The 27,909-nt window shown below is 54.5% G+C and overlaps 1 protein-coding gene and 2 long non-coding RNA genes across 6 annotated transcripts; 1 reads left to right on the forward strand and 2 right to left on the reverse strand.

Annotated features, from left to right (window-relative positions):
* Nucleotides 1-2,530: 2,530 nt before the first annotated feature.
* On the reverse strand, nt 2,531-6,383 carry LOC132689710 (uncharacterized). The gene is made up of 2 exons (XR_009615127.3): nt 6,092-6,383; nt 2,531-3,084 (listed from the first exon to the last, which is right to left on the reverse strand). It is a non-coding gene; the product is annotated as an uncharacterized LOC132689710 (long non-coding RNA).
* Nucleotides 6,384-6,598: 215 nt separating this feature from the next.
* Nucleotides 6,599-27,737, forward strand: CHST12 (carbohydrate sulfotransferase 12). 4 transcript variants are annotated; one of them, XM_060649674.3, is made up of 2 exons: nt 6,599-6,735; nt 26,051-27,737. In XM_060649674.3, exon 2 carries the CDS (start codon nt 26,134-26,136, stop codon nt 27,376-27,378), a length of 1,245 nt encoding a protein of 414 aa, XP_060505657.1. In that variant the 5' UTR covers nt 6,599-6,735; nt 26,051-26,133; the 3' UTR covers nt 27,379-27,737. The 4 variants fall into 4 exon arrangements, with proteins under 4 accessions (XP_060505657.1, XP_060505658.1, XP_060505660.1 ...); XM_060649675.3 differs by having other exon boundaries at nt 6,606-6,720; XM_060649677.3 differs by lacking the exon at nt 6,599-6,735 and adding an exon at nt 7,936-8,034.
* On the reverse strand, nt 20,155-26,862 carry LOC132689713 (uncharacterized). Its single transcript, XR_013552907.2, has 3 exons — nt 26,773-26,862; nt 21,734-21,805; nt 20,155-20,260 (listed from the first exon to the last, which is right to left on the reverse strand). It is a non-coding gene; the product is annotated as an uncharacterized LOC132689713 (long non-coding RNA).
* Nucleotides 27,738-27,909: the final 172 nt, after the last annotated feature.

Here is a 27,909-nt window from a genome sequence, read left to right on the forward strand (position 1 = left end):
CAGGTGGGGAAGGGAGGAAAACTGGAATCCAGGGAGGGGGTGCATAGAGAGGGGCGGGACGGAGCCCCGGGCAGGCACGGATGCCCCAAGGTCCGGTGCAGACAGACACCACCCCCCCGCCCCGCCCCCAATGGATCAAATAGATGAAGGAATTAAGTCATTCAGGAAGTAGTTTACCCCCTGCCTAAACCCTTAGTGACTCCCGCTCACTCTCAAGACCAAGCCTCAGGACATCGTCCTGGCCTCCATGAGGCTCCTCTCTCTCCAGCCTTGCCTGTCCCCCTGCTTACTCTTTGGACACTTGTGGATTTATCCAGCACCGACCACGTGGCAGGCACTAGATGCACAGGACGCAGCTGCCACTGGGCAGACACGTGCCGAGCCGACCCTCATGGAGCCCACGTTCTAAAGAAGGTGGGGGAGAGAATGAATGGTAAGCGCTCTGATGAAAACGAGCCGCAGGGGCCGAGTGCTGGGGGAGAGGCTGGTCAAGGAAGGCCTCCTGGAGGAGGTGCAGCCTAGGTGGAGAGCAGAGCACCGGGCAAAGGCCCTGGGGCAGACTGGTGCTGTTGGCTCTGATAAGGTAATTCTGTAAACATCAGAACCCCGAGCTGGACTTGTGAGGTGCTATGGCCTCAATGCTTGTGTCCCCCTAAAATTCATATTTTGAAATCCTGACCCCCAGCGATGATGGTATTGGGAGGTGGGGCCTCTGGGAGGTGCTTAGGTCACGAGGGAGGAGCCCTCAATGGTTAGGACCAGTGCCTTTACAGAAGAGGCTCCAGGGAGCTCCCCAGTCCTCTCCACCATGTGGGGACAAGACGAGAGGGCGCTGCCCGCGAACTGGGAAGAGGGCCTTCCCCAGAATGTGGCCACGCGGCACCTTGATTTTGGACGTCCAGCCTGCAGGACTGTGCGTAACACACGTCTGTTATTTATAAGCGCCCTGGTCTGCGGGATCGTGTTATAGGAGCCAGAACGGACTAAGCTAGGAAAGCAGCAAAGGAGGGCCCCGGGCAGAGATGTGAGCGTTCCGGCAACTCTAAGAGAACCAGCAGGTCCTGTCGAGGCCTGGAGCCTGACAGAGGGCACATGAAGACTTCTGAACGGCCCCGCCTGCCTGCAGCGTGGACGCTGCCCAGTGACTCGCCCAGGGTCCTGGCGTCTTGTATGGGGCAGAGGCTGGATCTGCCAACGAGGAGGCCTGGCTGGAAACAGCCCGTGCTCACTACTGTGTTGTTCCGAGGCTTTGTTGCGAGAGGAGAGGGATGTGGGGGAGCACGTCTCCGACCCGGAGACAGATGGGCAGGGAAGGAGAGCCCGTTGGGGAGCGTCCTGCAGAAGAGGGGCACACAGTCTGGGTGGCCCAGAGGAGCGAGCTGGGAGGTGTGCAAGCAGGGACCGGCCCCTCATACGGGTGGCGGAAGCCATGGGGTGGCAGGGCGTTTGACATCTCTCTGGCTTCCTCCTGAGAGCCGGTGGTCACTCACTCCCTGAGCTGGCTTGCCCTTTCTGATTTTGCACACATTAGCCTGTGTGGGGACCATGAGGGCTCGGGTACAACTCAGACGGGGACTTCCCTCCCTCCAGGGGTCCCCAGCCTTCCTGTCCACACCCCAGGGTAGCCCTTAGCAGGTGGAGTTGGGGGGCTGGGTTTCACCCTTCCAGTGCTCCTCAGACTCCGTGAGCTAGAACCAGGAGCCCCTTGCCTCGGCCCTCCAGGGTCCCCTTTCCTTCTCTGCTGCCTCTTGAATGAAATGTAGCCTCTGTGGCATCTGTCCCGTATTGGTGATCGCAGTGACCAGGAGGGTGAAGCTGAAGGCGGCAGAGAGGGTTTGCCAGGACCCGGTCTGGGGTGAGGTGCATCGGGCTTGGCAGACCCCTAGGGTGCTGGCAGTCTCTGACATCACTTTCCATGGTCCCGTCTCCAGCCAGCACCTCTTTCTCCAAGTTCAAGACGCAGGCATCCTCCTGTCTCCCCAACAGCTGTGCTGTGCGGCAGGTGTTTCTGGCTGTGCACGCTCAAAGCCAAGTTCACAGCATTTGTGCCCCCAGATGTTCTTCAGCATCTCCTACCTCTGGTGCAGCGCACCCTTGACTCCTCTGCCCCCTCCCTCCATCAGCCAGTCCCAAGCCTACCCTCTTCCCCCAGCCTCTCTCCCACACCACCCTGCAGTCAGGACCCCGCAGAGCCTCCCGGCTGGTCTCCTTGCACACACCCTCTCTCTCATAGGCATAGCCACTGCAGGAGGTGAGGGTTCTTGCTTCCAGCGTCATACAGGTAAGGCCACGGAGTCAGGGAGGTTGGAAGACCCACCGTGGTCACACAGGTGCTAGGAAACGGCCCCAGCATCCAGAGCCGGGCCCCTACCATCCCGGGATTGGCCCACACCACCCAGTAAGATACGGGAACAAAACAGTGCGACGAGACTGGGGTGGGGCTGAGGGCGCATGCACGCAGGATGAACCAGGACTCCTGGGGCTGCTCTCAGATCTTGTGGCCTGCAAAGATACAGGTTGAATCTGTGACTCACGCCCCTGCTTTGTTTTATTTCCCCTCACTGGTGCTCACACCCATCCAGCACCCAGGAGCACTTAGAATTTCCCTGATGCCTCTATCACAGGCAGTTGACATTTCCTGTCCAAGCCACAGTTACTTTTCTCTTTTCTCTGTGGCCACGCTGGTTATGAAACCAGAAAGAGTTGCAGGCAGCATGGACGCTGGGATAGCTAAGACGAAAACACGGACACCGAGCCTGGCTGTCAGCCTGGGGAGGCTGCTGCCTGTGCACGGGGGTCCGGGGCCCCCGAAGGTGGGCCATGGCCGATCAAGTTGCTGTGGAGGCAGACAGACAGCTGGGGTCCAGCAGCCTGAAGGCAGCCAGGGCCTAGAAGAGGGGGAGATGAAGGTCCTCTCCGGGGCGGAGCCGGCCTGCTCACAGATCCCTCTGGGCTGGGGGGGCTGGAGCGGAGGCCGTTGCTGGTTCTGGAGCCCCACCTTTGCTTCTGGTCCTGACTCTGCCTCTTACACCGCTGTGTGTCTTTAGATAGTTGGTTCACTTCTCTGGGCCTCTGCCACCTCGTCTGGGAACAAGGAGAGAATGTGTGGCTATCTCAGCGAGGGCAGGTGTACAGCTAAGGGGAGAACTGGGCGGAGGGTTGGTTTTTTATGTTTTTTTTTTTTTTAATGTTTTTTTTTTTATTTTTTTTTAACATTTATTTATTTTTGAGACAGAGAGAGATAGAGCATGAATGGGGGAGGGGCAGAGAGAGAAGGAGACACAGAATCGGAAGCAGGCTCCAGGCTCTGAGCCATCAGCCCAGAGCCGACGCGGGGCTTGAACTCACGGACCGCGAGATCGTGACCTGAGCTGAAGTCGGACGCTCAATCGACTGAGCCACCCAGGCGCCCTTATGTTTTTTTTTCTTTAATTGAGGTGAAACTGACATGAGATAAAAATCAACAAATTTAAAGGGAACACCTCAGTGGTATTTAGCACATTCACGGTGTTTTGCGACCATGACCTCTCGCTCGATCTGGCACATTTCACCTCAAAAGGGGACCTGGCGACATTATGGTCTTGCTCCCCCTCTCTCCTCCGCATCAAGGGAAGGGGTGGTCTCATCTCAGCCTGAGTCCTGGCACTCCCCACGTGGTCTTGGAGTTGTTCAAGTTCCCAGGAAGGCTTTGGTAGCGTGAGATTGTGGTTCCTGGGCACCTGAATGTCTAGGTAATTCAGATGAGCCTTTTCCAAGCCCCCCAGATGCAGGCAACTCACAGGAAAACTCTTTAAAATTGTATCACACCTTATTCTGGTGAAAGGTCTGAGAAGTCTGGCTGTAATTAAACCTTTGAAATTTTATTTCCTGTCTCCTGCTCCTATCTGGCCGGGGAACACTTTTATCTCATCCAGGGGGGGTACCCTACAGCCCTCTCTGCAGGCCACCATTTCAGGGCGTCGTTTGGGAATTGCTGGCCCGGAGGAAACATTCATTGAGCACCTCTGAATGCTTTCATTTAAATCTTCATTATGTACCCCTTCTTCCTAAGGAGGAAAATCTTGGCTAGGGAGAAAAGATTTAAAAGATCTTTTCATTTTGAAAAGATTTTCAAAATGAAGCTACAACGTATATAGGACAACATTTATCCTGTTGAATGCAGAGTTTTATGAATTTTGACCAACACAGTCCAGGAACCACCAGCAGCACCACCATCAAGATAAAGAGCGGTTTCATCAGCCCTGAAACCTCCCTCTGCCCCTCCGTACTCAGCCCTTCCCCCAACTGCTCCCCCCGGGAAGCACATGTCACTCTAGCTTTGCCTCGTCCAGAAGGTCCTCTAAATGGAATCACGCAGGATACAGTCTTGAGGCTGGCTCAACGCGGAGCGCACCTCAGGTTCACCTGTGTTGCTACGCCAGTTGGTGTTCACTGCTGAGTTAGTGTCCCGATGTACAGACGTCCTACAGTCTATCTGTTCGTTTGCCAGTTGAAGGCGTTTTGGGTGCTTTCCAGTTTTTGGCAATTACGAATAAGCCACTAAAAATACTTGCATTCGGGCTTCTGTGCAAATGTCAGTCTCCATCTCTCTTAGGCGAATACCCGGGAGTGTGTTTGTTGGTTTGCTTGGTAGAGTTACAGTTAACTTTTTACAAACCCGCCAAACTGTTTTCCAAGGGGCTGTGCCACTTTGCATTCCTACCAGCAATGTAGGAGGGCTCCAGCCGCGCACTCTCTTCATCGGCACTAGGTTTTGCCAGTTTTTAAAAATTTACTTTAACCATTCTTATAAATATTTCAAGGGAAATAACATTGTAAAACAGTTCATTCTATAATTTTTCATAAATACCGTTATGGGCTTTAAAAGGACATGTGGGAGTACTAAACCCCAGGACCTCAGATGTGACCTTATTTGAAGACAGGATCTTTGCAAAGGAAATCAAGTTAAAAGGAGGTCATGAGGGTGGCCCTCATGCAGTGTGGCTCTGCCCTTACAAAAGAGGAAATGTGGACACAGAGATGGAAGGAAGTAATGTGAACACACACACAGAAGACGGCCAGCAAGCCCACAAGCGAGGCCCCAGACAGAGTCGCCTCCCAGCCTTGAAGGAAGCAGCCCCTTGGCCTTCCAGCCTCCAGAGCTGAGAGAGATTGCATTTCTGTCGTTTATGCCTCGTGGCCTGTGGTACTCTGTTATGACAGGCTGAGCAAAATGATGCGCACACAAAACACAGGCGAAACACGTATCTTAAGCCTTGAATCCTGTTAGTAAAATGACCTATCCATCACCTGTCACCAGCTTAAGAACTGGAATGTCACCACTGTCTTCCCAGCTCCCTGTGTGCCCCTGCCCCATGTGCACCTGCCCCAGCCATCCCACCCTGTGTGGACCTGCCCCGGCCATCCCTCCCTGTGTGCACCTGCCCCGAGTCATCCCTCCACGTGTGCACTTGCCCTGGCCATCCCTCCCCGTGTGCACCTGTCCTGGCCATCTCTCCTTGTGTGCACCTGCCCCGTGCCATCCCTCCCTGTGTCACCTATCCCGTGCCATCCCACCCTGTGTGCACTTGCCCTCTGCCGTCCTTCCCTGTGCCGGCACGGCCTGCCTGCTGAAGGGGACCTCTTTCCCAGGGAGTGGAGTGAAGGGGACTTAGGGAAAAGGAGACTGTGGAGAGAGACCACCCACTGCTTTGAGGTGTTAGCTGAGGAAGTGATAGCTGGAATGGGCAAAGGATACTGATTTTATTTTTGTGTCTATAATGGGAGAGGCCTGACCGCGGTTAATCTGATGCAAAGGAGCGGTTGGGGTCCTTGTTTGCTTGCTGTCTCCCCTGCTAAAAGCTCGGGGAGGGCAGGGCCCTTCTGTGTCTCAGGACCCAGCAGGTGGAGACTCCGTAGTGACTGACTGCTGGGCAAGAAGAGAGTGAAGACAGAGCCTCCCCTCGGAAGGCAGTCCGCTGTGAAACCATCACTGGTGGAAACGTCCTGTGGATGGTGGCGGAGGCTGCGGAATAGCGTGAACGTACTTCCCGCCGCTGATCTGTACACTTAAAAACGGCTAAGATGGTCAACCCTGTTACGTACATATTACCTCCGTTAAGGAAAAGCCACGGATACAAAGAGCAAGGATCGCGAGCGCTCGCTATGCAGTGGGCATCTCACGGGGCGCTTCGCACCTGCCTGCAAGGTGAAGTCACCACCCTCTCCGACAAACCTGGGGACAACCCAGGAGAGGCTCGGTCACTCGCCCAAGGCCCCGGGCCGGAGATGCTCTGCCGGCAGAGGAGGTCGCGAAGGAGCCGATAGACAGCGGGCGCCCCGTAAGCACAGGTTAGTGGCGCCGCGCGGGGCCCTCCCACCGCCCCCTGCGCACGCTGCGCGCCCACCCGCTGGAGGCGGGGCCAACGCTGCTGCTGCCCGCAGAACGGGATTGGCTGCTGGGGAGGGGGGGCGGGCTCCCGGCGCCGGGGGGCGGGGCCGAGCTCGGGTTGTAAATACGGCGCCACACGGCACTGGTTGCGGAGGGCGGGGGCGGGGTGCGGAGAGCGCAGGCGCATTGAAGGCGTGCGCCCCTCGGCCTCCGTGGCCCCTCCGTGGGCCGCGACTTCTCGCGAGACGTGGAGCTGAAGGCGGGGCTCCGGGCTCCGGGGGGCGGGGCCGGCGGAGGGACAGCCTCGGGAGGGTCGGCTGGTGGTGAGGCGACGGCGGCGGCGACGCGAGGTGAGGTGAAGTGAGGTGAGCTGAGGCGCTCGAGGCGCGAGGCGGCGTGCGGGGCGCGGGCGCGGGTGGCGGGCGGGTTCTGGCTCCCTCCTTCAGCCCACCCGGTGGGTCCGCGGCCCCGGGCCGAGCCCCCGCGCCGGCCACTGTGTGACCTTGGCCCGGCTCGCAGCCTCTCTGAGCCCCAGGTTGCCCCGCGCTGCAGGGCGGCGGCGGGTGGGGTGCTCCGCAGGCGCGCTCCCGGTCCGCGCCCTCGGCGGTGCTCGCAGCCGGGCCTCACGCCGCAGTGCTCCGAGGGCCCTCGCAGGCTCCCTGCGCGCGGACCCCGGGCCAGCCGGAGCCCCCCCACCGCCGCGCCTACCGGGGACCGGGGGCTCCTCCCGCCGGTCTGCGCTGGGCAGCCCCGCCAGGGACCCCGGACCGGGCTGCGCTGGGCGCCCTCCCCCACCCCGGGGACCCCAGCTCGGCCTGCGCCGGACGCTCCCCCCTACTCCAGGGACCCCAGCTCGGCCTGCGCCGGGCGCCCTCCTCTCCCAGGGACCCCAGCTCGGCCTGCGCCGGGCGCCCCCCTCCCCACCCCGGGGACCCCAGCTCGGCCTGCGCTGGGCGCCCCCACCCCCACCCCGGGAACCCCAGGCCGACCGCTGGGAGGTGGGGGGGGGGGGGCTTGGAGGCGGACCACTCCAGTGATCCCCTGCTCGGAAACAGCAGTTGTGCCTCTCCAGCGAAAGGAAGCCACGCACTGGCCGCTAACAGAGGGACTTGTATCTAAAGCTCGGGCTCCTGGCCGCCGGGACATCGCTGGCAGGCGGTTGGCTCCAGCCGAGGTTCCGTCTGGCGCGGAGCACAACAAGCCACAGTGTGTCCGCGATTTATTAAATTATTTACTTTATACTTGGACTCGGGAGAGACTCAGGAGGCCCGGCATGAATGGGGGTGTGCGCTGCACACGCATCTTTAAGGGTAGTGCCCCCCGAAGTGTGGGGTCCGGGCTGAGGGCCGCCTGGGAAGCGGCTCCGCGGGTCCTCGCCTGCCCCCACCCGCGGCCGCCCTGCAGCCCTTCTCCGTGAACATGTGGCGTGGGGAGTGTGAGTCAGGGCTGGTGTCCGGTGAAAAAGGAGGGGGGACACGGGGATGTTCGGGCATTTTGTAAAAATTGAGGTACAGTTGCACGTTGTGGAAGATCGGGGTGACGGAGAGTTGGTTTGATACACTTAGGTGCACCTGCCCCCCGCGGTAGTGATAGCCAGGCCTAGGACCCGACCCCGAACGTGCCTCTGCCGTGAATCCGGAAAGCGTCTGCATGGAATTGCAAAGGTGTGTCGTTCCTGGCAAAGTAGTTGGTCCGACTTTGGGTTGGTATTTCCAGGCCCGCGGCACTGATCGCGGTCCCGATCCCGGTACCCGCCCTGGGCCCGCCTCATCATTTCAGCAGACGTGCAGCCCCCGGTCATTTGCAAGATGCCACGTTGGGCTGGCTGCTGGCAGTTATGGTGACACTGATTATCGTACGGCGTGACCTCACAGTAGATAATCTAGGCAATTCTTCGCAGAGTGTGAAGAAAGGGGGTCGGTGAGGTTTATTTTCTGGCCTTGGAGTTTTCCATGGTGGAGACGACATAACGGCTTCGGGAGCCTTGAAGGACGAGTGAAGGTTGGAGAGAACATTCCAGGTGGAGGCAGGAGGGTGTGTGGAGACAGGGAAGTGAATGGGGTACTTGGTGGGGGGGGGGGGGCAGGAAGTCCCTGCATTCATTGTGAGAGGGGGATTGAGGAATGGGGTGGAAGCTAGGGCTGAAAAGAGGTTTCTTACCGAGGAGCCTTGAATGCCGATCTAGAGTTTGGGCTGTTACCCTGACCTTCGGTGAGGGGGGCGGGGCAGTCGGGGTTTTGGGTGATAGATCCGTGTTTCAGAAAGGCAGCACCAGCGATACCGTGGAAGGCAGGCAGGGGGAGGTGGAGACTGGCTGGGTACAGGTGTAGGGGGAATGACTTGAGGACAGAGGTCGCCAGAGTGGGGGGTGGTCACGAGACTGACACGGGAGAGCCCAGCGTGTGTGTGACGGCCTGCGCGGGGTGTGGGAAAGGGGAAAGGAAAAATGCCCCAGCGGCCAAGAGTTCTCACGTGGGTGCTTGAAGGACAGAGCTGGAGCGGGTGTGGAGGGGGCGTCACGGCGCGTGTGACCTTTAGGCTCGCAGGATTCGTGGTGTTTGTGGGCCCTCCTGATGAGACATGCTCTTGGAGAGAGGGTGGGGAGCACTCGCCAGGAAGGGAAAGGTGGTGGAAAAAAGGCGTGTCACCACGGCTGATGGGTGATTCTGTTCTAGAAAGATCTGGAGGCTCAAGTGCCACTTGTGGAGGAGAATCTGCCGAATGAAACTGCTGAAGCAGATGCTGCTGGTTTATCATTTTAAGAAACCACGGCTTACCTCTTATCTTCCTTTCTTTAATTGTCTCTTTCTCATCAGAAACCAGCAGTTGGTTTCACACCTGCTCGGAGTGTCTGTGGCTGCAGCCAGGGCGGCCGCTTCTCCAGTCCCTTGCCAGTACATGTGCCCAGGGCCGGCTGACACAGCAACTCGGTGCTTCCCGCCGCTAACCGGGGTGGCGGTTTCTGTAACTGTTTAGAGAACTTTGTGGATATTTCAGAGAGGAACGGGAAATGCCCAGCAGAGTTGGGGAGCGGGGGGCGGGGGTGTGCCCTGCTATACACAGCACAAGAGGATGCAGCGGAGGGGGTCGGTGGCTCCCAGAATACTGCCGGCTGGCGCCGTTCCCTTCGGGCAGGACAGTGGAAGGGTCTCTGGGGAGTGTGAGTAGCTCCAGAGAAAGGACCTAACAGTAGTGACGTCACAGGTTCCCCCCCTAATGAAGTTCATAATTGATCACGTTCCCCCACCATGGTTCAAAGCTTCCAAGTTCTCTTGGTGCCCTACCTCTGGCATAGGAACACGCTTGCAGGCCACGGAGAGTGTGCGGGAAGGAGACCGGGAAAGCCGCCTGTCAGCGATGTGCACATGCAGATAAGAGACAGGAACAGGCTGCCCCATAAAAACAGGCGGGGGAAGCGCTCTAAGAACCAAGACGCGAAGTCTTGGATATAGAAAACAATGCGAGAAATGAAAGCTCAGTTAGTGCGTGCAAGATAAAGTTGAGGAACTGAGGCAGGTGAACAGAAAAGCAGAGGTGGGAAGCAGGAGCAAGGAAGAAGGTAAGGGATCCGATCAGGAGGCTGACGGCTGAATGATCCCCGTCAGTGAGAAAGAACAGAAAATAGGACGGGGCCGTCCACAGCACGACGCAGGAGAACGTCCTAGAACCAAAACTTTGTGTGGAAGGGGCATCCAGGTGGCCAGCCCTGGGGGTGGGGGGTGTGGGGGGGGAGGCAGGTATCCTTCACTCTCTTGTCTCTTCCCTTCCCTTCCCGGGGTGGGTCCTTGCATCACAGGGATCGGGTTTGCACAGTGAGGGTTGCCGCGTTTCCACAGTAACGAGTGAGAGTTTGGGAAACAAGGAAGGGATTTATTTGGAAACGCCTCCGAGGCTGTGGGTTTCAGAATTTGGGTAGTGAGAGCGTGGGTGGAGAGAGAGATGTGCACACCCACCCCGAGGCCCGCTGTTGTGAAATTTCAGGGCTCTGGGGCAGAGGACCGTGCTGGCTTCTAGAAAGAAGAGTAAACACAGGCCACCAAGAGGGCATCACACACGGAGCAGGGTGCTTGGGGGACCCGTCCGCAGCAACCTCAGAAGGTGGAAAGCAGGTGAGCATGGCTTTCAGAATTGCAAAGGAAAACATTTTCCACCTGGAACTCTGTACTCAGGCAAAGGAGGGTGGAATAAAGATGTTTTCAGACACGCCCCCGAAGTTTGCGTCCCTACTCTAAGGGAGTGACGGACAGGCCTGCTCTCCCACCATGAGGTGGTGAGTCTAGACAGAGCCTGAGGAGAGGGGGCTTTCCCGGAGGAGGTGGAGAGGCGGCAGGTGCGCAGAGCAGGCCTGACCCCGTCAGACGGCTCCCGGGAGAGGGTTTGGGGGGGCGGGGAGCAGGTGAAGTCCACAGGGCGCCTGATCCTCTACAACATCTGGAGAGGGGATGAAGACAGCTGGCAGGGCTGGGGCTGGATGAGTACAAGCAAATGGGAGCACAAGACTGTTACTAGTTCCAGGGAAAAGAAACCACTGTGCAGGGAAAGAAGAATAATTACGGTGAACTGCCAGGCTCAGCTGTGAACAGCCTTCGCTCAAGGATGATAATTTGCGTAAACACGGAATATTGCTCTCATTGAAATGCCGATGTGCCCGTCTGGGGAACGTGTGGGGATGAGCAGGGCCTGGCCCGGAGGGCCAGAGGGGGTGGGGGGGAGGCCGGGGAAACTACCCTCCCACCTGCCCGAGTAGGAAGCCAGTAGGTAAAGCTGGTCCCCTTACGGCCCAGGAGGCTGTTATCCGGAGGCAGAGCTAACACCAAAGATTCAGCTGAAAAGAATGAGGGAGCCCGGTGGGGGCGGGTCACCCGGAAGGGCCAGGGGGCTGCCCTCTTTTGGAATCAGCTCCCCAGAACGGTTTCATCATTTAACATAAACGAGTGCAAGTAACGTTGATAAACATAGAGACAGTTGCACTAAGCTTCCGGCTCCAGTGGAAGCAGGGGCCCTGGTCCTGCCTGTGTTTTGTGCCCTTTTCCTTATCTGGGAAGAGTTTACTTGTTCTGATTTCCTTGTCATCATTGTCATTGTTCTCTGCATCCTGTCTCCTGGCTGTGGTCACATAGCAGTGTTGGCGCTTTTTTTTTTTTAGCTATTTTGTTTTTCTTTTTAACTTTTCATAAGGGGTTTGAAAGCACATTCAAAAGCAGAAGGAGCCCCGTTATTTCGTTACCTGTCAGCCAGTGTCAGGAATGATAAAATCAGGGTCATTGTGTTCATCCGTTTTCTTCATTAGCGTGATGACTCTATTGAGTACCTACTGTATACGTGCCTCCTCGAGTTTACGTTGTAGTGTAGACAGATGATGCAATGCACACATAAAGCGGAGAACGTGCGATATTGGAGGGAATGACACAAGCCACAGAGAGGAGGCAGGTCTGCAGGGTGGGAGCGACCCGGGAGGCCTCCCTGGTGAGGTGAGCTTTGAGCAGGAACCCGAAGCGCGTGCGGGGTGGAGCCCCTGGGTGCATCTAGGCAGGGCCGTGAGGGGGGCGATGGAAGGGCTGAGGGTGTGGGATCCCATCAGGTAGGGCCCGTAAGGACTGCAGTGGGAAGCCATCGGACTCCAGTGACCGGAGGGGTTTGAGCAGAGATGTGGTGTGGTCTGATTTGGGATAGGATGAGCCTGACTGCCACCTTGAAAGTGGGTGTGTGGCTCAAGAGCAGAGAGCGGGTTGGATGGAGACAGTTGGAGTGTTGCGGGTGAGAGCTGATGTTGGCTGCACCGGGAGGGGGGGAGGGGGGGGGAGACGGGGAGACGGGTGGTGGAAAGCCTGGAAGAGGTTAGAGTCTGGATGGGTTTCGGACGTAAAGCTCCAGGCAGGTTCTTAAACTAATTGTGGTGGAACTTACATCAGTATTTTCCCTTGAAATAATTTATTCGAATGAACTCTGAGAAATGAGAGCTTACCATTTGGGTTCCAGAGTCAAGTGCCATGCAGCAAAATTTTGGGTCTTGTGAGGAATACAGCAGGTATAAGAGATGATTCCTATCCTCTCAGAACTTGAGATCTAGCGTGGGAGTGTAGTACGCGTGCCCTGATACCCCGTCTTCTTGGAGATAGTTACCGGTGGGGCTCAGAGACCAGGGGTCGGGAGACCAGTGTGCGCCCGTGGCCCTCTGTGTCCTGGGCTCAGCTCCGGGGTGGGGGTGGGGGGGCAGCTCAGGCTCGATTTTCATCCGGGTCTTCTGGGACGCACACCAGCCTTCCAGTCCATCACTGTGACCGTTTCTTCCTAATTTTATCTGAGCCGCTGTCAGAAGTAGTTCTCAGGGTGAACTGAACACCAGCGAAGTGATTCTCCAAACAAATAACCCCTAGGGGTGCCTGGGTGGCATGGTCAGTTGGGTGACTTGATTTCGGCTCAGGTCATGACCTCACGGTTTGTGGGATCGAGGCCTGTGTCAGCACCGCACTGACGTTGTGCAGCCTGCTTGGGATTCTCTCTCTTTGCCCCTCCCTGGCTCTGGCTCGCTCTCTCAAAATAAATAAACTAATAATAATAATCCCTGATGCTGGTGGCATCGGATGCACATCTGTTTTGCACCGGGGGCTTTAATCCAGCACAAGCATCACTTCCAATGCTAGATGATGCAGCTCGGAGAATAAATTTGGAGACCGCTGATGGAAGCTTTCCATATTTCTATAGGCTACGGTGATGGGTACCTTAATGATTTCTTTGCTTTTTACGTAGTATTTGTAAAGCTGGAAAAGGAGTGGGTAGTTTCTGGTATTTTTGCCAGTAGCATAATAAGTAAAACTGAACACATTCTTGGACCTTCTTTTTTTTTTGATGTTTATTTATTTTTGAGAGGGAGGGAGGGAGGGGCAGAGAGGGAGGAGGATAGAGGATCTAAGGCAGGCTCTCCGCTGACAGGAGAGAGCCCAGTGTGGAGCTCGAACTCATGAACTGTGAGATCATAACCTGAACTGGAGTCAGACGCTTAACTGCCTGAGCCGGCCGGGTGCCCCCATTCTTGGACTTCTTAATGAAGGTCATGTCGTTTGATTTGATGCTCAGAAGTTGGTTATTGGTACAAGAAGAAATAAAGGGAATAGAAATCTGAGTGTCCGCTAAAAACCAACCAATTCTGCATTAAATGTGCACTATAGAAACTGGCAGGGTGTGGTGGTTGGGAAGGTAGGCTCTGTTTTGTTTTGTTTAAAAAAAATTTTTTTTTAATGTTTATTTCTGAGACAGAGACAGAGCAGGAGTTGGGGAGGGGCAGAGAGAGGGAGACACAGAACCCGAAGCAGGCTCCAGGCTCTGAGGTGTCAGCACAGAGCCTGACGCGGGGCTTGAACTCACAAACCGTGGGACCATGACCTGAACCAAAGTCAGTCGCTCAACCGACTGAGCCACCCAGGCGCCCCTGTTTTGTTTTATTTTGAAGTTTATTTTTGTGAGAGAGAGAGTGTGCACACAAGTGAAGGAGGGGCAGAGAGAGAGAAGGAGAAAGAATCCCAAGCACTGTCAGCACAGAGCCCAGGGTGGGGCGCAAACCCATGAACTGTGAGATCGTGACCTGAGCCAAAATCAAGAGTCAGATACTTAACCAACTGAGCCACCCTGGCGCCCCAGGAAGGTAGGCTCTTAACTCAGTTGCCTGGGTTCAAATGTCAGCTCTGAACAGGTGCCAGCTTTGTAGATTTGGGCAAGTTGCCTCAATGTTCTGTCCTAGTTTAACCATAATCAGTGTGAGGATTAAATAAGTTAATGTATCTAAGAGTTTACAATAGCACTTTGGAAAACTTATTAGCTCTTATAATTATAAAGTCAGTTGAAAGCATAGATACTTTCTTTGCTGATAACCAATTATGGGTAGAAAATATGAGTAATAAAAAATAAATAACATGGTATATTTATGGAATACAAATATTTGAGGGCCCGATAAAGATGGAAAAATAAATAAGTACAGTGGTATGGGCTGAAGGGGGTGGTTTAATAGTTTATAATATATTTAGCTCATGTTTTCATTTCCATAGTCTGGGTCACTCTGGTGAGCAAAATGGCCTTGGTGGGGGGGGGGTCTTGTTTTATAGGCAAGAAATTGAAGCTCCGACTTGAGGTGATGTCCCAGGGCCACTCAGCAGAGACTGGCCTTGGCCTCCAGATTCCTCCCCATTTCCTCCTGATCTATAAATGTCTGTAGGACCTTGAGGCCGGTGTTTTCGTCCTGTGTTCCTGTCCTGTGAACTGAGAGCTAGTTCATGGTATTCACGTTAGAAAGTTTGAGCTTCTGGAGGTTGACTTAACAAGACTGCTAACGTCCTTTTTCTTGAAATCAGGTGTATTGACGTATAATTTCCATGCAGTAAAATGCACAACTCTTTTTTTTACATTTATCTATTTTTGAGTGACAGAGCGTGAGCAGGGGAGGGGCAGAGAGAGAGACACAGAATCCGAAGCAGGCTCCAGGCTCCGAGCTGTCAGCACAGAGCCCGATTTGGGGCTCGAGACCACGAACCGTGAGATCATGACCTGAGCCGAAGTCGGATGCTCAACCAGGTGCCCCAAAATGCACACCTCTTAAGTGCACAGTTCAACAGATGCGGACAGATATGTCCACCTGTGGAGCTGCCGCTACGGTCAACACAATAGAACATTTCCATCCCCTGACGTGTCCTCCTGTTCCTTTGTACTGTGATTTCTGTCACTGTTTTCACCTTTCGGGAACTTCCTGTAAGTGGAATCATGTGGTATGTACTTGTGTCTGGGCTCTGCTGTTCAGCTTATTATCTGTGAGATTGACCCATGTTGTTGCGGGTACCGGTTCATGAGCCGGTGGTACGTTCTCTTCTGTGGCTGGGTGGTTTTCCACTGAATGAGTACACCACGATTTGTTTATTCTTTCACTCGTTGGTGGACCTCTGGGTTGTTTTCAGTTTGTAGCTGTTTTGAATAAGGCAGCAGTGAATATTCTTGGACACATCTTTGTGTGGACAATTATTTCATTCAGGGATCGGGTCTTTGGTGCTGTATCTGAAAGGCATCACCACACCTGAGGTCATGTAGGTCCTCTCCTATGACCTTCTCGGAGTTTTATAGTTTCGCGTTGTACATCTAGGTCTGTGATCCACGTGGAGTTAATTTTTGTGAAGGCAGTAAGGTCTGTGCCAGGATTCTTTCACGTACTCCTCTTTCCATGTGGGTGTCCACTCGTCCCAGTGCCGTTTGTTGAAGAGGCGACTGTCTTTGTTCCATTGTGTTGCCTTTGCTACAGATCGGCTGACTGTATTTTTCGGAGTCAATTTCTGGGCTGTCTGTGCTTTTCCATTGATCTCTACTCGGCTCTATTGCCAATACCACATCCTCTTGATTAGTGTGGCTTTATGGTAAGTCTTGAGGTCCCATATTCAGTCCTCCAACTTTGTTCTTCTTCAGTATCGTGTTGCCTTTTCTGGGTCTTTTGCCTCTGTAGAAATTTTGGAAACAGCTTGTTGATAATAACAAAGTAACTTCCTGGGATTCTGATTGGGATTGCATTGAATCTGTAGGTTAAGTTGGAAAGAACTGATATCTTGACAAACATTTACTCTTTCTGTCCACACACATGGAATATCTCTCCATATGTTGAGTTCTTTGATTTCATTCATCAGGGTTTTGTAGTTTTCCTCATACAGATCTTGTACCTATTTTGTTAAGATTTATACCTAGATATTTTGGGGAGTTCTAATGTAGATAGAATTGTAGTTTTGGGTTTTTTTTAAGTTTATTTATTGATATTGAGACAGAGAACCACAAGAGAGAGAATCTGCACTGCCCGTACAGAGCCCGAGGCGGGCCTCGAACTCTTGTACTGTGAGATTGTGACCTGACCCCAAGTCAAGAGCTGGATGCTTAACTGACTGAGCCACCCAGGCACCCCTAGAATTGTGTTTTTAGTTTCAAATTCCACTTGTTCATTGCTGATATATGGGAAAGTAGTTGACTTCTGTATATTAACTTTGTATGCAACCTTGCTGTAATCACTTGAGCCCTTAAAATTTTATTTGAAAAATCGTTGATAAGCTAAGATTTATTTATCATATTTTTGATGATCAGTTTGATTGGTCTTTAAATAGAGTCCCTAAGCATTATTATAGCATATCTACTTTTATTGATGTTGTAGAACCTTCTAGGAACTGAAAAATCTGTTTGATTTTTTTTTTTTAATACCAACTTTTCTAACTTTTAAAAAGTCTTAGCGTAAAAAAGGAATCTAGTCTGTATACCAAAAAAAGTTGATAACCGCCTTTACTCATAGCAGTCAAAAACAAGGAACTAACCCACAAGTCCGTTAGATAAATGGTCACGGGTGAACAGTGGTGTATCCACACAGTGGAACACTACTCAGCCAGGCAAAGAGAACTTCGTGCTGACACAGGCCACAACCTGGACACATCTCGAAGCGTCTTGCTGGGTGCAGAGCCTGTGTCCTCTGTGGTCTCATGTAGGTGACGGTCTGGGAAAGGTGAACCATAGGACAGAACACAGATTAGCGGCTGTCCGGAGGTGGGCACCGGGGAAGGAGGGAACTTTTGAGAGTGGAGGAGATTCTCTGCGTCTTAGTTGTGGTGTATCTTTGCTGAAACTCCTCACACTCTGCAGATAATTGCTGATGTAAGTCAGACCTCAGTAAACCTGAGTAGAAAGAGAAGAAAAAGGAGAGGCGCCAAACTGATTGAATCAGGAAAGACGGTCTCTTAAACGGTGCCAGAGCAACTGGGTATCCAGACGGGGGAAGTCTGTCTGCCCTCCCCCTGGAATACTCTATTGACTGGTGGCTGAACATCCCTTTCCACTGCGGCAAATACTTAGTATCTGTTTCTTTCACTTCTCGGTGATGTGATTGCTTCTTTTTGTAACGTGTGGTACACACACACACACACACACACACACACACCCCCATCCCTCTGGACTTGGCTCTCTGGAGAGCCCCAGCACGTTTCCTTGGCTTGTCACTTGCACTGGTGTGTGTGTGTGTGAAAGAGATGTATTTTTAGGAATTGGCTCACGTGACTCTGGAGGCTGAGAAGCTCAGGTCCAGCCGTCCTGATGGTGTGTTCCCGTCTGAGTCTGAAGGCCTGACCCCCAAGAGACAGCTGTCCCGGCTCAGGGATGGGCAGAGGGGAAATTCTCTCTTCCTTCACCACCTTGCTCTGTGCAGGCCTTCGGCACATTGGACAAGGCCCACCCCCCACTTTCCTTACTCTGTCTGTCGAGTCAAACAAGTGTCAGTCTCCTCTGCAGACACCCTCACAGACACACTCGAGTGCTGCATGACCAACCGTCTGGGCCGCCCGCAGCTCAACCAGGGTGACACAAAATTAACCAGCACACACCTGGCGACCTTTTCATACTGTGGGCATCGGTTCTGCTCTGGAAGTGTGGGCAGTGCCCCTACAAGGGTCCTCACGTGGGTGTGGCCGTGTGGCCCGCACTTGTAGGGAAGGCGGGAGGGAGCCCGGCCTTCCTCGAGTTTTGCCCGCCGTGGGTGTGAAGGCTCCTGGGGACCAGCAGCCTCTGGTGGGCGGCTGGTGTGGGGCGCGGGCTCTCCGGGCTTACGCTGCCACACCCTGCGTGTGAAAAGGAACGTTCAGCAACCCCACCCCGAGCTGAGAAACCACTCTGCACAGCCACCCTCCGTGTTTTTGGTTTAAACCTAACCTAAAACTGAATTGTCTTATCAGTGGCGTCCACAGGACACTTGACAAAGCCCTTGCAGAGACCTGGGCCCCGAAGGCAAAGTTCTGGGACAAGACTTTGCTGGCCGTTCTCTCGCTGGAGGCAGAAGCCAGGATGATTGTCAGTCGTTTCCTCAGTGACGCCTCTTGGTTTCTTACACCTTCTTCCAAAGCTGTAATCCTTTTTGTTGACTGCTTTTTTGAAATAATTGGAGATTCACGTTTGGAAATAATGCCCTTGTTTTTTGAACGAATATCACGTTTGAGGTCAGTGTTGTTGCAGGACTCGCTGTTGCGTCGTGAAGGCAGCGAAGCGTCACCCAGAAATTCGGATGCTCCCATCCCTTTTAACAGTAAGACTTGTGGGCGATGCTGTCTGGTAGTCGTCTTATCTTGGGCCTTCTCGTTCTCGTCGCGCCTCTGAGAAGCTGTGAACTGGCGATCGTGCGTGCCTGGCAGGAGCCACAGCCGTTCCTTTCTTGGGACTGCTCCCACAGGCCCTTTGAAAGGCTCCGCCCGCCCGCTCTCCACAACCGCCCTTTATGTGGCTTGTTTGAGGTTCGAAATGACCACACTAAGGACTGCCCTTGCTCCTTGATGTTAAAAATGGACCGTGGCCTCAGCCTCATCGGTAAACGCTGCCTCGGCCTGGTGTTGACGTGCTTATCACCTCAACTTGGAAAAGCCTGGATGGGGCTGTGGCCCAGGCAGGTCTGGTTCCGTGGCAGGGCTCCAGGGCGAGGCGACGCTCCCAGGACGCAGGCACACGGGGTTTGGCGACCCAAAGGGAGGACCTGTCTTGTTGTCATTCGTCCACCCTCTCACTGTACGTGTTTCAAACTTGAACATTTGTCTAGTGAACTAATTGCAGTAAGGTCGGCCCGTTGAACTTTCGTGCAGGCTTGTGTGAGATGAAGGTGTGGCTCCAGCGGCCAGCTCTAAGTTTATGGCCTTTGTTGCAGTTCTCGCCCACATTTAAGGCCTTGCTTTTTTCTTTAATTTTATTTATTTTTACTCACATATTTGTTTTTTACACATTGCCCTGCATTTTGCTTTATTTATTCAATGGCACGTCCTATAAATTCTTCCAAGTCTACTGTTCGAGCTCTGGTTCATTCTTTTCTTTGCCAGTTTTTTAAATTGTGGTAAAATGCACGTAACATTTATCATCTTCACATTCACGTTGTCACACAACCATCACCACCCTCCGTCTCTAGAATTCATTCCATCTTTCCAAACGGACTACATCTGCCTCTGGTAAATACTAACACCCCCTTGCGCTCCCTGCCCAGCACCTGGTAACCTCCAGTCTGCTCTCCCTCTCTATGGATCCAGCTCCTCTGGGGACCTCACAGAAGTGCAGTCGTACAGCGTTTGTCCTTTGTGGCTGCCTGATGTCACCGAGCATCGTGTCCTTCCTGTAGGTTCGTCCACGTTGTAGCAGGTGCCGGCATGTCTTCCCTCGGAAGGGCTGAGTGACGCTCGTCGTGTGCGTGCCATGTTTTGTCATGTCCTTACTCTTCACCACACACCTGGGTGGCTTCCACACCCATTATCCGGCTGTTGTGAATAATGCTGCTGTGAGTGGGGCTGGCTGTACAAATATCTCTTGGAGACCCTGCTCTCAGTTCCTTTGAATACAGACCCAGAAGTGGAATTGTTGGATCACATGGTAATTCTGTTGTTAATGTTTTTTCTTGTTTGTTTATCTTTGAGAGACAGCACAAGCAGGGGAGGGGCAAAGAGGCAGACGCAGAGTCCGAAGCAGGCTCCAGGCCCCGAGCTGTCGGCACAGAGCCCCACGTGGGGCTCGAACCCACAAACCGTGAGATCATGACCTGAGCCGAAGTCGGACGCTCAACCGACTGAACCACCCAGGCGCCCTTATCGTTAATGTTTTGAGGAGCCTCCGTCCTGTTTTCCACAGGGGCCGCAACATTTTACATTCCCGTTAGTAGTGCACGAGGGTTCCAATTTCTCCCCATCCTCGCCAACACTCATCTTTTGGTTTTGTTTTCATTTTAAGATATTTCTTTATTATTTATGAGAGAGGCAGAGACAGAGAGAGAGAGAGAGAGAGAGAGAGAGAGAGGAGAATCTCAAGCAGGCTCCACACCCAGCACTGGGCCTGTTGCGGGGTTCCATCCCATGACCCTGGCATCGTGACCTGAGATGAAATCAAGAGTTGGACGCTTAACCCACTGAGCGACCCAGGTCAACCGATTTTACTATTTTTTTAAAGTGATGTCTGTCCCCTACGTGAGGCTAGAACTCACAACCCCAAGGTCGAGAGTCGCATGCTGCATCGACTGAGCCCTCCAGGCTCCCCTATTTTTTGATTGGGGTTTTTGATGGGTGTGAGGTACTGTGTCGTCGTGGTCTTGATTTGCATTTCCCTGGCGATGAGTGATGTTGAGTATCTTTTCATGTACTCCTGGCCCATTTGTATGGCTTCAGAGAAATGTCCATTCATATTTTTTGCCCATTCTTGAATTGGTTGTTTGATTTGTTTTTTCCTTGGAGTTTAATGAGTTCTCCATTTATTCTGGATATTAACCCCTTAACAGATACACGATTTGAAAACATTTTGTCCCATTCTGCAGGAATCTTCCCTGTGGGCAGTGCCTTTTGAGGCCCAAAAGTTGCTAAGTTGCATGAAGTCCACTTTGTCTATTTTTTCTTTTGTTGTTAATGCCTTAATTTTTTATTGCCGTGTGTCTTTTCTTTCCTTTTTTCTTTTAAATGTTTATTTTTGAGAGAGCGAGAGGGAGAAGGGCAGAGAGAGAGGGGGAGACGGCAGATCTGAAGCAGACTCTGCACTGGCACCAGACAGCCCGACGTGGGGCTCGAACTCACAAACCGTGAGATCATGACCCGAACTGAAGTCAGATGCTTCACAGACTGAGGCAGCCGGGCACCCCGCTGTGTATCTTTTCTAAAAGGGAAAATGTTGGGGCACCTGGGTGGCTCGGTCAATTAAGCGTCCGACTTCGGCTCAGGTCATGATCTTATGGTCTGTGAGTTTGAGCCCCGCGTCGGGCTCTGTGCTGACGGCTCAGAGCCTGGAGCCTGTTTCACATTCTGTGTCTCCCTCTCTCTCTGCCCCTCCCCCGTTCATGCTCTGTCTCTCTCTGTCTCAAAAATAAATAAACGTTAAAAAAAAATTTAAAAAATAAAAAAAAATAATAAATAAATAAAATAAAAGGGAAAATGTTTTTTTCTCACAGTAAAAACCAATCAATGCTCAGTGTAAACAAAAACACCGTAAACGCGAAAGCTGTGAAGAGGGGAGTCAGAGTCACCCAGACACCCGCGCGCTGTCCCGGGATATGTGCGGACTCTGTCTTGTGTCGGGTGGCGGTCGCGGTGGCCCTTCCCGTGTGGAGTCCCGTGTGCTTACCCAGTGGCCGGCTGCCCGCCTGGGAGCTCTCCCTGCCGCCTGCCACGGGGAGGGGCCGTGCCGTTCACGCTGAGTGGTGGAGGGTGCGTGGTGTAAGTTATGGGTCTCATTACGAGTAAGTTAGTCGACTCGCTGTTTACAACATAAGCTGTAGATTCTCTGCGCCCACGAGGAAAGCGCCGTGGAGGTCGCCGCGTGGCCTGCTGCTGGCCCCGGGCCCGGCGGGGGCAGGTACCGTACCTGGACGGGGTCCTGGTGCTCGGCTGCAGTGCTTGGTGGTGCCTGGTCGTCCTCGGGTAGGTTATCTGTGGACTAAGAACAAAGCCGTAGATGTTAAACGTACTACAAGAGTCGTAGATGGTAGCGCCTGGTGCTAAAAGCTTAGAGAACCATATCGCGCACAGGTAAGAAAGAAACGTCAGGTGCCTCAGTTCCCACTGGGAGCATTTGGGGCTAGTTCCAGCCTGACCACAGCCCCTTGCAGCCGTAACCAGTGCTCCGTTCGGTGCCCTTCGCCTCCAGGCCCGGTGCCTCTGCGTCTCTTGGGTCGGAAAAGCCAGGGAACCCTCGCCCGTTTGCGACAGAGACACGCAGGTCAGCATCTGAACTTCCAAAGAAGGGTGATCCTTCTAAGCCCCTTCTGTTCACCAGATCGAACTTTGAGTAGGAGGAAACTTGCCCGTGTGACTTCAGTCCCTGGGAGAGGTGGGAAAATACAGGGCGGGTGTCAGGTGCGTGTGTCCTACCATGACTCCCGTGTAAACGCTTTCTACCGTGGAATGCCCCGAGGTCACGGAAAAGAAGGAGGTGTCGACGTACGCGACCACATGGACGAGTCTCAAAGTACACGCCGTGTGGTTCCATTGATATGACGCTCCAGAAAACGCGAGCTAATTCATAGTGACGGAAGCCAGATCAGCTGCAGGAGGGGAGGGATGAGCCGGGGAGAGGGATTAGAACGGGCATGAATACGCTTTGGGGGGTCGATGGAGATGTTCCCTCTCTGACCGTGGTGAGCGTGTCACGGGTGCACGCGTCCAAACTCACCAAGTGGTACGTTTTAAGGACGTGCACGTCCTCGTGCGTGAGCTACACAAGCCGTTTGGAAGACCGAGTACGTCTAACGGTAACAAAGCTGAGGGAGCCGGAGTGTGTGTGGGCTTGACCTGTGGAGCGAGGCTTGCATTCCAGGCCTCGGGTTCCTCAGCCGTGAGAGGGCTGTGCCTCCCTGAGGCCGCGTGCAGAGGCTTGAAGGAGCGCGCGCGCGTGACATGCTCCTCCCGGTGCCTGGCCCGTGGTGACGGCTCTGGAAAGGGCAACTGCGATCGAAGATGCATTATCTCTGTGTGTCATTTTTCTCCCCTGGGTATTCAACCTTCTCTTTTCCTCGAAATTAAATTTTTTTTTTTTTTCAACGTTTTTTATTTATTTTGGGACAGAGAGAGACAGAGCATGAACGGGGGAGGGTCAGAGAGAGAGGGAGACACAGAATCGGAAACAGGCTCCAGGCTCTGAGCCATCAGCCCAGAGCCTGACGCGGGGCTCGAACTCACGGACCGCGAGATCGTGACCTGGCTGAAGTCGGACGCTTAACCGACTGCGCCACCCAGGCGCCCCATCTTTTCCTCGAAATTAAAGCGAAGTGTTACTAAATTGTTAGTCATGAGCGTCCATTTTTACAGAACGCCGTAGGCCCTGGCATTTGTTAACATGCATATGCTACGTCTTGCCTGAAAAATAAGCAAAGGTGTTTATTTATATATTGTTTATCATAAGCAGACTTAGCTGGTTCTTAGCATTCTAAGCCCACAAATGACGGCCCGGTCCTTGATCTGTGGCTGGTGCCTGTGCCCGCGGACGGGACTCTGACTCGGCATCATCCCCACCGTGCGTGTGAGTCTCATTCTTAAAACTGGAAGCCGAGCTCTCGCGTCAGTTGACGTTTGCACTTACTCTTTCCCTTTGCTCTCAGCCTTCGGGAAAACTTTTCTTTTCCTCTTTTTTGATATGGTTTCACTTTCCGTCTCTAGAAACTTCACCCTTGTACATCCCCGAGAAGGCGCGGTCTCGAAAACTTTAATGGCGTGGTACTTATCATCTAATTTTGAAAACAGGCTGTGACGTCGTGTGATTGTCACCACGAAAACAGCTTTAAACTGTTGTCACATAGCTGTTGTTACTCCCTGCACACCTGTGATGCCCTCAGGGGAAGCTGGGTGAGAGACACACGCCTCTAATCCTGATGGTTTTCTTCATTTTGTGACACACTTATCACTTCCACAAGGTGTGATAAATCCCGAAGGCGCGCACTGCCCCGGCCCTGCCCGGCCCCTGGCAGAGTAGCGGTCAGCCGGGTTCTCTGCGCCCCCGGCTGGGTTTCCTTTTCTGTGGGGGTGCGCTGAGATCACCGGGGCCCAGGAAGGACTGGTGCGGGTGACTGTGACCAGCACATTCTTTTCTGTCACCTGCTTGTGTCGGCACCTTTCCTGTGTCAGCCCACACAACCCTTTGTACTGTGAACAGGTAACACTTTCTCCATCAAACACACAACATAGGGGCGGCGGGGTGGGGGGGACGGGGGGATCAGCCAGTTAAACGTCCAACTCTTGATTTCAGCTCAGATCATGATCTTATGGTTCGTAGGATCAAGCCCCACGTTGGGCTTGGTGCTGACAGTGTGGAGCCTGCTTGGGATATTCTCTCTCTCTCTCTCTCTCTCTCTCTCTCTCTCTCTGTCCCTCTCCTGCTCAGGCACTCTTTCTGCCTCTCTCTCAAAATAAATAAACATTTAAAACAACCAAAAAAGCCCAAAATGAACTGAGTATAAACAAGGCTGCATAGGTGGGTGGAGATTGCTTCCAGACCTTGGCCTCGTGAAGTTTTAGGTTCATTTAATGAAACTGCATCAGGTACCAGGTACCAGGCACACAGTCGAACACGTGCAAGAGGTTCAGACTCGGAGAGGTTCAGAAACTGAGAAGTCCCAGAGCATGCGCGGTGGGAGACCCTCCCGGAACGCCCCCAGGACGCCCTGTGTCTGTGTCTGCTCTGGTGCCCCCACTGGCAGAGCTCCCGGTGTGTCTTAAAAATGGCTCCTTCTGGGTTTGGGCCACTTTAGAGGAGTGTACTCATTCTCTCGTTAGGCCAGACCCAGAGCCTGAGTTCTGTCCTCTGAAGCCACACGGGATAAGCCTGTCCCCTCTCCCAGGCGACTGCCCTCCAGATACTTGAGCCCCCGCTGCAAATCTCTCCTCCGGCCTCAGCAGCCCCCACTCCCCTCTCGCAGGTGCTATTGGGGAAGAGGCCTGATGGCCGGCAGAAGCCACAGGAGAGGCAAGGACCCCACTTACTCTTAAGTGGATGAAGACGTGTGCCTGTCTAGGGGTACTGCAGACAGGAGGTGAATGCCAGGAGAGAGGGGTACAGATCTTGAACTTTTCCAGAAACCTCCTCAGACTCTCAGGTCATGCTTACTGAACCTGGTAGGATAATTTGTTTTTTATGTAAGATGGTCCTGGTTCAAAATACAGGAAAGAGAGAGGTGAATGTGGCCCCTGCAACTTCCCCAGCCCCCCTTGATCCTGGCACTTTTCAGACACTGCCTCTTCTTCCCTGTGCTGCCTGGGACAGGGTTGCTGCTCAGAACAGCTGTCAAACAGGACTGGCCCCAGGAAGGGGTCCTCTGGCACATTTGGGATTGACCTTGACCACGGTCGATGACAGCCTTAGTGGAAGTTGTAAGGGAAGCACGAATCCCTCGTCCGGCCTGCAGAGCCCTCCCTGACGCAGGGGTGGCGGCCTGCCCCCAGGCCGGTGGCATGCTGCTCGACCCCGGGGGTGAGGCCCCAGCGCCTGCTGACACCGCTTCCCCCCTGCACCTGCCCTCCCTCCACCCTCCTGCCGCGGCCGTGGCTCCGCTGCTGTCTGGTTCCCGCGGGGACGCGGACAGGCTCTCAGGGCCTGGAGAGCTCTCACACGGGCCCGCGTTCATCTGCCTGCTGCACCCTCCCTCTGTCCCCAGAGACCTCGAGTGTGCCCTGCCCTTTCCACACAGAGGGGCAGACACGGCGCCCAGGGCCCAGCACGCGTCGGCCACACACACGAGCCTGCCTCTGACGTGTTTCTTAGGATGAAGTGTACACGGGGGCGCCTTTAACATCATTACAAATCGTAGGACGCATTAAACCTTAACCTTCTTGTGTGTGTGTTTCACTGCCCGCCTCTCCTTCCTCCCCGGCACCTCCCGCTCAGGAGGGTCTGTGTTCCCGCCTGAGCCTGGTCTCTTAGCCCCCTGCTTTCAGTTCCGTGATAAAGGATGTCCGGTGACCGCATCAGCCGCACCCGTCCCGGGCCCCTCAAAGCAGCACTGGTCGCATTACACGGAGGAGCTGAAGTCCGGCAGGCAGCCCCGCAGAGCCTGAGCCGTGGAGAATGGGGTGGGAGCCGGGGGACGGGGACCCTGACCGCGAGGCAAGCACCGTGCGCCGGAACCTGAGGCTCCAGGAGGGCACGTTACCTGGACGCGGTCTCTAACGTGGCTCTGTGTTGCCTTTCCAGGGTCCCGAGAGCAGCGCCCCTCCTCCATGAAGCTGCCGTGAAAGCTCCCGGGTGAGAGGGCCCGCGGCCCGTCCGCGAACAGAATGACCAAAACCCGGCTCTTCCGCCTGTGGCTGGTCTTGGGGTCCGTGTTCATGGTCCTCCTGATCATTGTGTACTGGGACAACGTGGGCACGGCCCACTTCTACCTGCACACTTCCTTCCCCAGGCCGCGCCCCACCCCCGCGCAGGGGGCAGAGAAGGAGTTCACGGCCGACGTGGACGCGTTTTTGCAGAAGCTGCTTAGCGGCGGCCTGAAGCAGAGCGCCCCCTCCGGTCGAAGGACGGAGCAGCCCTCGGTGCCGGCCTCAGGCAGGCCCGTGCTGAGCAACGCGGAGGAGAGCGTGCGGGGCTACGACTGGTCCGCCCGCGACGCCCAGCAGGGCCCGGACCCCGGCGGGCGGCAGGCCGAGCGGAGGAGCGTGCTCCGGGGGCTCTGCGCCAACGCCAGCTTCGTGTTCCCCACCAAGGAGCGCTCGTTCGACGACATCCCCAACTACGAGCTGAACCACCTGATCGTGGACGACCGCCACGGCGTCATCTACTGCTACGTGCCCAAGGTGGCCTGCACCAACTGGAAACGCGTCATGATCGTGCTGAGCGAGAGCCTCCTGGACCGGGGCGCCCCCTACCGCGACCCGCTGGACATCCCGCGGGAGTACGTCCACAACTCCAGCACCCACCTGACCTTCAACAAGTTCTGGCGCCGCTACGGCAAGTTCTCCCGCCACCTCATGAAGATCAAGCTCAAGAAGTACACCAAGTTCCTGTTCGTGCGCGACCCCTTCGTGCGCCTCATCTCCGCCTTCCGCAGCAAGTTCCAGCTGGAGAACGAGGAGTTCTACCGCAAGTTCGCCGTGCCCATGCTCACCATGTACGCCAACCGCACCGGCCTGCCCTCCTCCGTCAGCGAGGCCTTCAGCGCGGGCCTCAAGGTGTCCTTCGCCAACTTCATCCAGTACCTGCTGGACCCGCGCACCGAGAAGCTGGCGCCCTTCAACGAGCACTGGAGGCAGGTGCACCGGCTCTGCCACCCCTGCCAGATCGACTACGACTTTGTGGGCAAGCTGGAGACGCTGGACCAGGACGCCGCCCAGCTGCTGCGGCTTCTCAAGGTGGACAAGCTCCTGCACTTCCCCCCGAGTTACCGGAACAGGACCGCCAGCAGCTGGGAGGAGGGCTGGTTCGCCCCCATCCCCCTGGCCTGGAGGCAGCAGCTGTACAAACTCTACGAGGCCGATTTCGTCCTGTTCGGCTACCCGAAGCCCGAAAACCTGCTCAGAGACTGAGGGCGGCGGGGACAGTCCCGAACGCCGGAACCAACCGGGCTCACGTCATCTGCCGTCCCACGGCCGTCTTCCTGAGGGAGGAGCGATGGGCTCCCGCGTGGATTTTTTCACGGCCCCGTTTCCCTGCCGGCCCGACACGGCAGGGTTCCCCAGCGCTCCCGTCAACGAGGAGGCTGGAGACCGTCCCGACACTCCAGTTTTTTAAATAACCTACGATTTTGCAATCTAGACGTACCGTTTACTCCACTGCCTATATTCGTTCAGTACTGTGTTAATATTGTTTTCTAAGATTAATATATTTGAGATATTTAATATGAAAAGCGCAGAAAGAGAGGATGGAGTAAATGTTACACCTGCTTCTTCCGCCTGCTCTCGTGGTTATTCTGGCAGAGCGTGAAACTCGGGTAGAGGAAGGGGGTTTTCGTGGTCACCTTCCACAAAAAGCAGGACCCTGCACTTGAAATCAGGCCTCCCTCGTGTTTATAAAAGGGTAGCAGACAGATCTCCTCAAGCGAGAGCGCCCTTGCCGTG

Source organism: Panthera onca, chromosome E3 (genome assembly GCF_046562875.1).
Source record: "Panthera onca isolate mPanOnc1 chromosome E3, mPanOnc1 haplotype 2, whole genome shotgun sequence".
NCBI classification, from domain to species: domain Eukaryota; kingdom Metazoa; phylum Chordata; class Mammalia; order Carnivora; family Felidae; genus Panthera; species Panthera onca.

Bases quoted from the DNA above. Each gene is read 5' to 3' on its own strand.
- CHST12 (XM_060649674.3), top strand. From the start codon at position 26,134: ATGACCAAAACCCGGCTCTTCCGCCTGTGGCTGGTCTTGGGGTCCGTG.